Source organism: Sus scrofa, chromosome 13 (genome assembly GCF_054392235.1).
Source record: "Sus scrofa isolate SSC_HxYL_T2T_F1_AM1 chromosome 13, Sscrofa_HxYL_maternal_Yorkshire_Landrace_v2.0, whole genome shotgun sequence".
In the NCBI taxonomy this organism is placed as follows: Eukaryota; Metazoa; Chordata; class Mammalia; order Artiodactyla; family Suidae; genus Sus; species Sus scrofa.
This window is the reverse complement of record NC_139395.1, coordinates 88598478-88610896: the sequence shown is the minus strand read 5'-3', so window position 1 is coordinate 88610896 and position 12419 is coordinate 88598478. Positions and strand designations below refer to the sequence as shown.

Here is a 12419-nt window from a genome sequence, read left to right as displayed (position 1 = left end):
TAACGCTGTTTTACATTTCTATCAAGTCAAGCTACAAAAACATGGGTAGTGGAGTTCCCATCGTGACTCAGCGGTTAACAAATCCGACTAAGAACCATGAGGTTGAGGGTTCGATCCGTGGCCTTGCTCAGTGGGTTAAGGATCCAGCGATGCCGTGAGCTGTGGTGTAGGTCACAGACACCCTCAGATCCTGAGTTACTATGGCTCTGGTGTAGGCTGGCGGCTGCAGTTCTGATGGGACTCCTAGCCTGGGGAACCTCCACGTACCATGAGTGCGGCCCTAGACAGAAAGACAAAAAAAAAAAAAAAAAAAAAAAAAAACACTGGTAGAAACCACGTCAGAGTTCATGTATGATGTGTTATAAGCAAGGCCACACTTAAAAACAGTGACATTTTCTCTACTATTTCCTTTCACATTGTTTCTTTAGTAACTAGAAAGTTATTCTGTAGCTTTCCTACTATGTTTTACATGTTTATAAAGAGCGAGTGTGTGTAGATATTGTGCATGAGCTCTCACATAAGAACAAACTTGGCACTAAAGGAGAATAAGGAATAGAGTGTAGGTGGCTGCTAGTTTTATTCTTCAGCTTATTTGGGCATTAAGACTCAAAAAGGCATTAATATTTATGAAAAAGAAGTGCTTTTGAACTTCTTTGTATGTCAGAAAAATGTTAACAAGTTTGACACTTTGGATACCAGAAAAATATGACAAATATTTATCCTATCCCACTCACAAAAGTTTCTTTTACTCTTAAAAATTATTTAGTTCTAACTCCAACGGGAAAAGGAAAGACTACCGAAATCTTTTGTTTGGCCTAGTAATTTTTAAGATAAAAAAAGGATATTTTTGGAAACTTTTTATTGGTTTGTCTTTTCAGAGAAGTAAAGTGGAGAATTGAGGCAATTATCCAGATACTTTAGGCTCTCACACTATTAGGAAAGCATTTTCGATTTTTTTGGAAAAGGGCAGGAAGAGCTAAGGGGTAGGAAAGAGCTTTGGAGCTGAATTCTGCTTTTTAACGCTCTTGGTTTTAAGAAGAAAAGTGCTTCAGTTCTCCACTTAAATAGGGCAAAGGGTTCTGACTTCTAGAGAATAAATTGTTTATTTATTTGGGGCTTTTGTTCATAGAACAGCTGAACAGTTTCTGAAGCGGTCCTTGGAGATGAGGGAGCGAGTTCTTGGACCAGATCACCCTGACTGTGCCCAGTCTTTGAATAATCTGGCAGCTCTGTGCAATGAAAAGAAGCAGTATGATAAAGCAGAAGAACTTTATGAAAGAGCCTTAGACATTCGGAGACGAGCATTAGCTCCTGATCACCCTTCTTTAGCTTACACGGTGAAGCATCTTGCAATTCTGTATAAGAAGATGGTAAGTAATCTTAAGTATGCCTACATGTGTGTTATACTAATTGAGCCATAATTGCTATCAGCAAAATAATCTCTGATGGATTATTTTCTATGCGCTTGTAAATCACAGTAATTTTTAACAAATAGCTAAGGATAACATTTAAAAATATTATTTCAGGCTTAACTAAATTAAGGTGCTGATTTTTTTTTTAACTTTTTTTTTTTGGTCTTTTTGCCATTTTTTGGGCTGCTCCTGAGGCATATGGAGGTTCCCAAGCTAGGGGTTGAATCCAAGCTGTAGCTGCCAGCCTACACCACAGCCACAGCAACACCAGATCCGAGCCTCTTCTGCGACCTGCACCACAGTTCACGGCAACGCCGGACCCTTAAACCCACTGAGCGAGGCCAGGGATCAAACCTGGGTCCTCGTGGATGCTAGTCAGCTTCATTTCCACTGAGCCATAATGGGAATTCCCACTGGTTTAGCTTTTAAAAATACATTCTACAGAGTTCCTATCGTGGCACAGTGGTTAACGAATCTGACTAGGAACCACGAGGTTGCGGGTTCAATCCCTGGCCTTGCTCAGTGGGTTAAGGATCTGGCGTTGCCATGAGCTGCAGTGTAGGTTGCAGATGTAAGCCTGGATCCCACGTTGCTATGGCTCTGATGTAGGCTGGTGGGTACAGCTCCAATTAGACCCCTAGCCTGGGAATCTCCGTATGCTGCAGGAGTGGCCCTAGAAAAGGCAAAAAGACCAAAAAAGACAAAAAAAAAAAAAAACAAAAAAAAAACCCATTCTAAATACAAATGCATTCATCAGCATTCTGATTAGAACTTATTCTCCATTTACATTTCAGAAGTTCTAAAATTCAACCAGGATTAAGTTTGCTGTGCTAACCTACCATAAACAATAACCAATCACCCATCTATCCTGGCTGAAGGAGGAGTCTCTGTGGCTGATTAAATGACTATTTTAATTGCTCTTTCTTTTCTTTGCCTGCAAATAATGTAACCATTCTTTAACCATAGGGTTCTAGCCTGAGTAATGTTTGGAATTTTTATAGCTGTTCTCAAAAAAAAAAAAAAAAAAAATGCTTTCATTTATTGCAGTTACAGTTATATATACTGACTTCAGACTTTGTGAGACCCTTGCTGGTCCTCCTAACACTGAAAGTTGATGTTTTACTATGAAGGATCCATTGTTGCTCTTTCTGCATAACTTTCAAGTAAAAAAGAAATTATTAGAAAACTCTGGATAGGATTTGGTAGAAAGTGAGTTTTTATTTTGATGTTATCTCTAAATTTTGTATAGTAGTGAACATACTTTGGCACATTTTTACTTCATCAGAAACCATAATAATGGGTAATCCTAAAGGACTTTCTGAATTATCAAAGAAAATGTTTTTATATTCAATATAACTTTGCTTACATATTCTGTTAGATTTTAGTTATCTATAAACTTAACCATTAAACTGGGAGGAAATGCTTCTGAACTTGTTTTCCTCAAAATTACTTTTTAATCTAAAATTGTATTTATGGAACAAGCTCTGATCAGAAAGTATTTATTGCTTTAATATTTTTGTTAGATTTCATTTTTGTTTTTTAGGGGAAACTTGACAAAGCTGTACCTCTGTATGAGCTGGCTGTTGAAATTCGGCAGAAATCCTTTGGTCCAAAGCACCCTAGTGTAGCTACTGCCTTGGTGAACTTAGCTGTTCTTTATAGCCAAATGGTAAGTTCCCACACTTTAACTCTGTATAAATGGATAATTTTAAGGTATGAAATGTAGGCAAACAACACAGTAAAAATAAAGGACATTTAAGGTTATCTACTAATGTCCCCTTTAGTATTTGAGAAATTATTGAAGTTACATTTGTACGATAGTTCCTTCCTCTTAGTATAAAACACTGTTTAGCTCACTGTATGGGCTTAGTTTTTTAAATTTCAGAGACTCCCTACATCTAATATTCTCTACATGTAATATTCTTCTTAAGTGGTGACATTGGCCTATGATGGGTGAGAAACAGGCATGGTACCCTCTGGGCAATAAAGAAACAAGTCTGTGCTTATATAATTGGAATGTCAGTGGTCACCAAGCCAGGTCTAAACCTAGGTTTCTGACTTTTTTTTTCCCTCTTTTTAGGGCTGCACCTGCAGCACATGGAAGTTCCCGGGCTGGGGTCGAATCAGAGCTGCAGCTGCCGACCTACCCCACAGCTACAGCAATGCTGGACCCTTAGCCCACTGAGCAAGGCCAAGAATTGGACCCATATCATCATGGACACTATGTCAGGTTCTTAATCTGCTGAGCCACAATGGGAACTCTCTGACTTTCTATTACAGTGCTTCTTCCATTATGATTTATTAATAAATTAGTCTGTTTATCCACATATTATAGAAGGATATTAACTTTTTAAAAGTACTTACTCAGCTTAGTCTAATAATTAATAGTAAAATTACTATAGTCAGTTATATTACAGTAAATTAATAGGACTTTTAGAAACCCAGTGTGTTCAAGTAAGCACTGTTTCTTTTCTTTTAATAAGAAAAAGCACATTGAAGCCTTGCCGTTATATGAAAGAGCATTAAAGATTTACGAAGATAGCCTGGGTCGAATGCATCCTCGAGTTGGAGAAACATTAAAAAATTTAGCTGTGCTTAGGTAAGAGTTTTTCACTTTCAGCCAAAAACCCCTTTTATTTTTTTCCAAAGTTTTATTGAAATATAGTTGATTTACAATGTTGTGACAATTTCTACTGTACAACAAAGTGATTCAGTTATACATGTACACACATGGAATCCCTTTAGAAATCTTTGACCCATCATAGAACAACACAGAATATTTATTGCTAATATGCTTTTTCTTGGAGTGGGAAGGGTTGTTTTTGGTTGATCTACTTCAAGAGATACTGAAATAATATCCAGAAGCAGTGTATCATGGCAAATAGAGAAGAATGGTTTACATCTGCAGCTCTCTGGCTCTGGGGGTAATATAGGCAATTTACTGTCCTCAGAGCTGATTTACCATTGAGTACATGCTGACTTTTGCATCATGTTTATCTCAGGATGCTAACTTCCCTTAGCATTACAACTTGGTCTGAATGATGCACTGACAGAAAGGAGAAGAGTTTGGGTGTTCAGTTTTACTGGTCTGCCTGAATGATTGCACTGAAGAAAATAGCAGTTATTCACAACTTGTTTTTCTGTATCCTGTAAGGTTATTTAGAATTGTTAAAAGGTTATAGTCTCATTTTGAGGTTTTTTTTTTTTTCCTCTTAAAGCTATGAAGAAGGGGATTTTGAAAAAGCTGCTGAACTATACAAAAGGGCAATGGAAATAAAAGAAGCAGAAACGTCACTCTTGGGTGGAAAAGCTCCTTCCCGACACTCATCAAGTGGAGACACCTTTAGCTTAAAAACCCATTCTCCTAATACTTTTCTTCATCAAGGACAAAGGTAATAGCAGCAATTATAATTCATTGCAAGTGCACCTTAGGATAAAATAATTAAACATTTGGAACATTGGAATTTAAAATTTACAAAGACTGCTTTTAAGAAAACTTATTTTTATTTTTACTTTGTGTATTTAACTGCTATTTTATGAAATTTTATTGGGACTACATTGAAGTTTGAGTCATGATTTTTCAATTTTAGTTATTTAAAAGAAATAACTTTCCTATAGTATGGGAACCAAGTATGTAGACACATGAGAATCATAAGATGACCTGAAGAGTGGATCATGGAGAGGAGACTGGTCTGTTCTACAAGAGCTGGCAAAGCAGCTAAGACACGAGACTCAACAATTCCATGCATCTCCTCATCTCTCAAAGCTACTTTAGCCTTATGGTTCCTCATCTTGCTTTTGAGCAGCAGTCTGGCCCAGTTCTCTACCTCAAAGAAACATTTCAAGGAATAAAGGGATAATGTTTTTTGTTTTTTTTGGTTTTGTCTTTTTAGTGCCGCACCCGCAGCATATGGAGGTTCCCAGGCTTAGAAGGTCGAATCAGAGCTTTAGCTACTGGCCTATGGCACAGCCACAGCAATGCCAGATCCAGGCCGCATCTGTGACCTACACCACAGCTCACGGCAATACCAGGTCCTTAACCCACTGAGCAAGGTCAGGAATCAAACCTGTGTCCTCATGGATACTAGTCAGATTCGTTTCCCCTGAGCCACAACGGGAACTCCAAAGGGATAAGGTTTATGGGAAGGTGTCTTCTTTTTAGGAATATCTGACTGCTGCATTTGTTTTATTCTACCTTTTCCTTGAGCAAATTAGGCCAAGCTCTCTGCTTTCCATGCTCTCTACAGTATATATTCTTTTACTGCATAGAATATACCTGCACAATATGACGTCATTAATGCAGTAACAGAGCAAGCTCTTTGGCATTTTTTTGACTTTTCCCAAAATATGGACATGACCTTTTTTCTTAAATGACCTAAACCTGTCTCTCTTATCTCAAACTCAAATTGGCCATTTTATACGAAAATTAAATATTTTTACAGACTTTATAAATATTGCCCATTTGGGATATTGTTTTGTAACATTTATGTATTTATATATAATAAAATCTTTAATTTTAATACTTGGTAATTACTGATTCCAACATGTATTAATTGTAAAGGTGAAAGATGCGATAACTGTATTTCACTGTTTCAAAATAGAAGTGCAATTTCAAATTCTCTTTTTCCCACTCCATTTCATACAAGAGGGTCATATTTACATAGTTAAGAAACATGTTGAACATCCAGGTCATTACAAAAAGACCTGGATGTTGTCAATATTTCCTGACTAGTCCTCTCAACTTGAGTAGTCTGCTCAACTTGGAGTCAATCCAGTGATGCCACAGGATTTTGTTAATGTTCTCTAAGGTTTGGCTATTCAAAGTGGTCCATAAACCAGGATCATAAGCACCACCTAGGAGCTTATTAAAAATTCAGAGTCTCGAGCCTCTTCCCAGACCTAATGAATCAGAATCTACAATCTAGCTAGATCCCCAGGTGATTCATATGCACTTAAGTTTGAGAAACAGTGGTATAATTCTAAGGCGCTAGAGTAGTAGTGACTTAAGTGAGGAAGGATCTTACAAAATGAGCATCATTCTTCTCCCTTTTGGGAGAAGTTCAAGAAGAAAAAAGGAAGATTAAAATATAATCGTAACACATCTTCCTGGGTTTACCAGCCGTGAAAGGCACAAAGTAACTGAATTCACAAATATACCAGACGTTGATTTTAGAATTAATCTTTTATGGTATTAGTAATATACCTATGGTGGATAAGTAGTTTAACACATTATAAGTAACATATTAAGTTTAAATGCTTTAAACTGTAGGAAATAATCTGAGATTTACATTCAAGAGGAACCTTGAAAAAGGAAAACCTAGCAAAAGGGTAATATGCATTTTTTTCTTTGTTCCTACAAAATTTGAACTTGAAAAACATACAGAAAATGAAAACATATTATTCAAAGTGATTTTATGGTAAATTATTATAGTTTTCAGAAAGTTTAAATATAATTTTAAGACTATATTTTGATCTTACTAATTATACTACCAACTCAAATATTTTCATGTAGAATGCCTATGTAAAAAGATAAAAATAGCTTAGATAGACATTTGTTTGTATTTGAAGTTTTCATATAGGAATATTATGTGCACATTAATATACACCTTTCACAATGAAAGTGGTAGCTCTCAGACAACTATAAATCTGAATTGGTGGGCTCCAAATCATGGTAGTTATAATTAATTTTCATTCATTGATACTTTACAGAAAGAAATATTTTTTAAAAATATGCAATGGGGACGTCAAAGCTTCATTAATATTCTTAAATGTTTACTACCTTTTTGGGTTGGTCAATGTGTAGGTATTCAGGGAATATTTTTACATAAACCCATAATATATATTTTTTTTTTACTACATAAAACATTTGTGTAGTACCACAAATTAACTTCCCATTAACAATTAAAGGATTAAAGTTAAACATATCATTTGATATACTGTAATTTAGAGCTTTTGTGTTAAGGCAATTTGGGGAGTGTGTTTCCATCGTTCATATTAGAAACAATAGTGTTACAAATCTGGTCAAGCACTATGCGTTTATGTAGTAATGTAAATTCAGTGATGATTAATTTCCTAGTCAACTGCCTAAATATACAAGTTTTCATGGCGTACAGACTGTCAAGAGAGTACTCTAGGTTGCAAAAGATACTTGTTGCCAGATTTTTTCTGCTAAAATAATAACTTTAATGGAAGATATCAGACAAAAAAAATCAGGTAAGATTTGGTACAGTATCGGACACCAGCAGGGTGCAGTACCAAATTAAGAACAGAGAAATTTCTTTAGAAGACAGTAGGTTCAGCTATTTTAATTATTTTATTTTATTTTATATTTATATATTTTTTTAAATTTATTTTCTTTCTTTTTGGCTGTTCCATGGCATATGGAGTTCCTAGGTCAGGGATCGAACATGAGCCACAGCTGTGATCTACAACGCAGGATCTTTAACCCACTGTGCTGGGCTGGGGATCAAACCTGTGTCCCAGTGCTGCAGAGGTGCCACCAATCCTGTTTTGCCACAGCAGGAACTCCTAGCTATTATATTTTATCAAACTATAAATTTAAGTCTTACTAAATTAATGTACCAGAGGTATCAAATCAGTATACCAAAGGAATGAGATTTAGAAAGACTGCATTTTTTTTGAAATTCAATGGCATCTCTAGTACTAGAAAAGTTATTTTACAGATGAATACACTAAATTTTCAAGTAACAGCAAATGACCTACCAAGGCAACATAAATAAGTTTCAAGGCTAGAAAAACTACCCCCATACTTTTCTGACGTCACTCTAAACATAAGAATTGCAGTAACCTAAAATCTCAAAAGTAACAGATTGAACATATTTGATATTTGGGGCATTATGAAATCAGTTTTTAAAATTTTATTTTACAAGTGGGAAAAGCATTTTTAATTTTTCACTAAATTTTCCCCCTAGAGATAGAATTTAAACAATTACATCTTCGAAGGAAAAAATCACCTAAATAGGAGACTAGCATAGTAACAGCCTACAGATAATAGTTACACATGCATGTTTCTTTATTGGTTTCCAAACCATTAGGAGTTTATTTCAACCAAGGCTCTCTAAGCCTTCATTATTTGTATGCAAAAACTCTGTAGAAAGCCACTGTATCAGTTTATGATTTAGTGGTCATGATCAGGGAAAATGATACTCTTCCCCATGAAGAAATACATGTCAGTGGCTGCAGAGGCAATTTAGGCCTCTTTTATTGTCCACTATCCAGGACGAACCCTTGCCCACATCTAATTACCCAGGGAATCAAATATAAACTAAACAAATTATTCAGAAGGTAACCTATATTATGGGTATAATTTAGATGATCTTAGCTTAAATTTATCCTCTGCTCCTATATAAAGCACACTGCTTTTCCTTAGAGCAGAAATATAGTACGTACATCCTAAAAATACCTGTCTATGCATCAAGAAATCTTCCTTAATATTTGTGTCTTTTTTGACTATATAATTCACAAGTTTACAAACTTTTCCAATGACTTCATTTCAGCTTGTATTTCATCAGGAAACATTTGAGAGGATGTTTTTATGCTATTGGTTTACTATTTGAAATTCCCATTGGCCAAGTTAGTGGTAGTGGGCAGTTTTCTTGTAGAGAACAATGCCAAACACAGTGAGTAGATGCCTGCTGTCTCTAATCATTAGGTCATGCCTCTACTCCTTTCTCTTTATTTCATCACACACTATTCTACTGTCCATTGCCTCAGGCAACAGACTACAAAGGCTTACTGGAAAGAAAAGGAAAATGGCATCAAATTGGTCCCTTCCTTCTCCAAAAGGCCAAAACAGTTCAATGGCTAAGTTTTCAGTAAGATTTACAACTGCCTACAGTAATCCTTTGAAGATTTCTTACTAGAATGAAACATGAGTTTTAGGAGAGTTTCTGATTTAGCTGAAGAGGGGGGGAGCAACAAGCAATAATCAGTATTTTCAAAAACTTTAACAAATCAGTAAAGATTGTCTCAGTTTTAAAGTGATTTTTTTGTTTGTTTTTGTTTTTGTTGCAAGGGAAAAGGCTTAAATACAGGAAATAAAATATAGGCTGGTCCATTATTTACATGTTCTTCATCTTGGCCATGAGGTCTTCCAAGCTTTCACCAGAATCTTCCACTGTTACTTCAGGTACAGAATCTTCTTGCTATCAATAAATGAGGGAAACATGGTGAAAAAATAACCAGTTAAAGTTCCTGATGCTTAGGAATATAGTCAGTAAGCTTTCACCATTTTCAACAAGTCTACAAAGTAAACCTCCTTTAGTAAATATGCCTTCTAATTTTTACTTGCAAGCCATTAATTTCAGTGTTGAGATCTCTATGGAAGTGGTATTTTTTTTTCCTTTTTCAGCCACACCCGCAACATATGGAAGTTCCCAGGCCAGGGATCAATTCCAAGCCATATCTGTGACCTGCTTCACAGCTTTGGCCATGCCAGGTCCTTAACCCACTGCACCAGGCTGGGGACTGAACTGGTGATGCCAGATGATCATTAACCCACTGCACCACAGTGGGAAATTCTGAGGTAGTATTTTTAAATGGTATTATGGCTAACACTATCAATATACAAAGTGCTACTGTCTTTTAATCAAAATTTATTTCACTTGATTCACCAATGAGCAAACAAAACTATTTTATGTCTGTGTTTTCTAACAGTTTAAAATGTGCTGTGCATATTTCCATATTAACAATGAATACCTCTCTCATACATCTTAATGCCTATAATGTAAAATATCTAAAATAAATACTGAATTGGCATTATGGAATAGGTTGAAGATGAAATAAGATAAATAGACATTTTCTTTTATATGATAGTTACTTATGGTGATCAGATTTTAGATGTACCTTTTGGGGAACTGTATATGCCACTGTAATTCCTTCAGGTAAGTCAGGAATTGGACCTGAAGAATTTTTCAGTTCCTCTTCGGAAACCTCAGATACCAATTCAATACCTGTAAAGTTAAACTTGATATTAAAACATATTTAAGGAACTTAATGAGCAATAATCATTCAAACTTTGTACAGTCTTAATTACAATTAGACTTTCTCCCATAACAGACTGGTTTACGCTGCCTACCCCATGTTTTACGAAAGAATTCCTACCCCACTCATTGTCTTCATGTATTATCTCTTCCTCTTCTTGAACAGCCTCCTGCTTGGGCAATGCTGCTACCCTTTTCTGTAGAAATCAAACAGTATCAAAGTGTTTTCACTCATTCTCAGTTCTCGGAAGCATCAATCAAGAATTCAGACAGGTTTTTAAACTAAGGAAGACATAAGATAGCCAAAAGACAAATGAAAAGATGCTCAACATCACTAATCATCAGGGAAATGCAAATCAAAACCCCAGTGAGATAACACCTGTCAGAATGACTATCAGAAAGAAAATAACAAGTGTTTGTGAGGATGTGGAGAAAAAGGAACCCTCCTACATACACTGTTGGTGGGATTGTAAAAAGGTGCAGCACCTATGGAAGTTTCTCAAAAAATTAAAAATACAACTCCCATGTAATCCAGCAATTTCACTTCTGGGTTTTTTTTTTTTTTTTTGAAGAAAACAAAAACATTAACTCAGAAGATACATGCACCCCAGTGTTCACAGCAGCACTGTTTACAACAGCCAAAACATGTGTTCATACATAGATGAATGGATAAAGAAGATGTGATATAGATGTTATGTGTATACACACACACACACACACACACACACACACACACACAATGGAATACTCAACCATAAAAAAAAAAACTTGCTATTTGTCACAACATGGATGAATTAGAAGGTATGCTAAATAAGTTATACAAAGGCAAATACCATATGATCTCACTTCAATATGGGCTCTAAAACACAAAACAAAATTAAACTCAAACATACAAAGAATAAACAGTGGTTACAAGAGGGGTGTCAGGGGCAAAACAGGTGAAGGGGATTAAGACGTATGAACCTACAGTTATATAATAAGTCACAGGAATATAATTTACAGCATAAGTAATATGGTCAATAACATTGTAATAACTTTGGGGACAGATGGTAACTAGAATTATCATGGTGATCATTTCATAATGTCTGCAAATGTACATAGTATACTTGAAACTAACAGATTATTATATATCAATTATATTTTAATTTGAAAAATTAAAAAAAAATTTTTTTTAATTTTTTATCTTACCAAAAGCAAGAAAGGACTTCGAATAGAATTTTCACCTTTAAAGCACAGTGAATAAGTTAGAACTTCACAAATCCAGAATCCATTTATCTTATATTCCAGATATAGTTATTTCTTTTTTAAGTTATTGTCCTATGCAATACAATCTATTATGCATTGTGACAGATTGACACATACCTTATATTCTTCCTGCTGCCTCCTGCAATTTCTGTCATCACACTGAGGATTTGGCTTCATAGACATAGTAGGAAAAAAATCCTGCATTGCGTTGTATCCAAGGTAAAAACTAACAGTACCAAAATTTAACAGAAACCTAGAAAAATAAATCAAAGTAGACTTAAAGAAAATCATAAAAGCATTAGAAAAAAGGTAACTGAATTTTTAAACAATTATTTTGAAGAAGGTAATGATTTTTTGTAACAAGCAACTCAGAAAACAATTTTTCTTTTTTTTTAGGGCCGCACCTGCAGCACATGGAAGTTCCCAGGCTAGGGGCGAAATTGGAGCTGCAGCTGCTGACCTATGCCACAGCCACAGCAACACCAGATCTGAGCCATATCTGTGACCTACACCACAGCTCACGGCAACTCCAGATCCTTAACCCACTGAGCAAGGCCAGGGATCGAACTGGAGTCCTCATGGATACTAGTCAGGTTCATTACCACTGAACCACCATGGGAACTCCCTCAGAAAAATTTTATCTTGTTTACAGGGCCTGGCTCATAGTAGATTTTGTTGAATGAATGCTGTCAAGAAAAATTACTCCATTCATCAACCATAGAATGCACTATTATTTTTTTGAACCTGTAATAAAGATAAA

The 12419-nt window shown here is 35.6% G+C and overlaps 2 protein-coding genes across 20 annotated transcripts in view; one reads left to right on the top strand and one right to left on the bottom strand.

The window, feature by feature from the left end:
* Positions 1-12419, top strand: part of NPHP3 (nephrocystin 3) — a 58008-nt gene that overhangs the window by 36804 nt on the left and 8785 nt on the right. For 12 of the 19 annotated variants that reach the window (XR_002337683.2, XR_002337681.2, XR_014823917.1 and 9 more), the window contains 4 exons: positions 1130-1370; positions 2956-3081; positions 3896-4011; positions 4631-4804. Coding sequence is in view for 13 of the 19 variants with exons in the window: in XM_084989679.1 (XP_084845805.1) it covers positions 1130-1370; positions 2956-3081; positions 3896-4011; positions 4631-4804 (657 nt within the window). In the remaining 6 variants the exon portion in view is untranslated. Of the gene's footprint in view, positions 1-1129; positions 1371-2935; positions 3082-3895; positions 4012-4630; positions 5943-9447; positions 10953-12419 lie in introns of those variants that run through there. The other 7 variants (XM_084989677.1, XM_021069460.2, XM_084989683.1 and 4 more) reach the window with 3 other exon arrangements.
* UBA5 (ubiquitin like modifier activating enzyme 5) overlaps positions 4044-12419 on the bottom strand; it is a 28675-nt gene continuing 20299 nt past the window's right edge. The window contains exons 9-12 of the mRNA XM_003132421.7: positions 11777-11912; positions 10536-10611; positions 10278-10384; positions 4044-9577 (exon numbers count right to left, since the gene is read on the bottom strand). Coding sequence (XP_003132469.5) covers positions 9494-9577; positions 10278-10384; positions 10536-10611; positions 11777-11912 — 403 coding nt within the window. The 3' untranslated portion in view covers positions 4044-9493. The remainder of the gene's footprint in view (positions 9578-10277; positions 10385-10535; positions 10612-11776; positions 11913-12419) is intronic.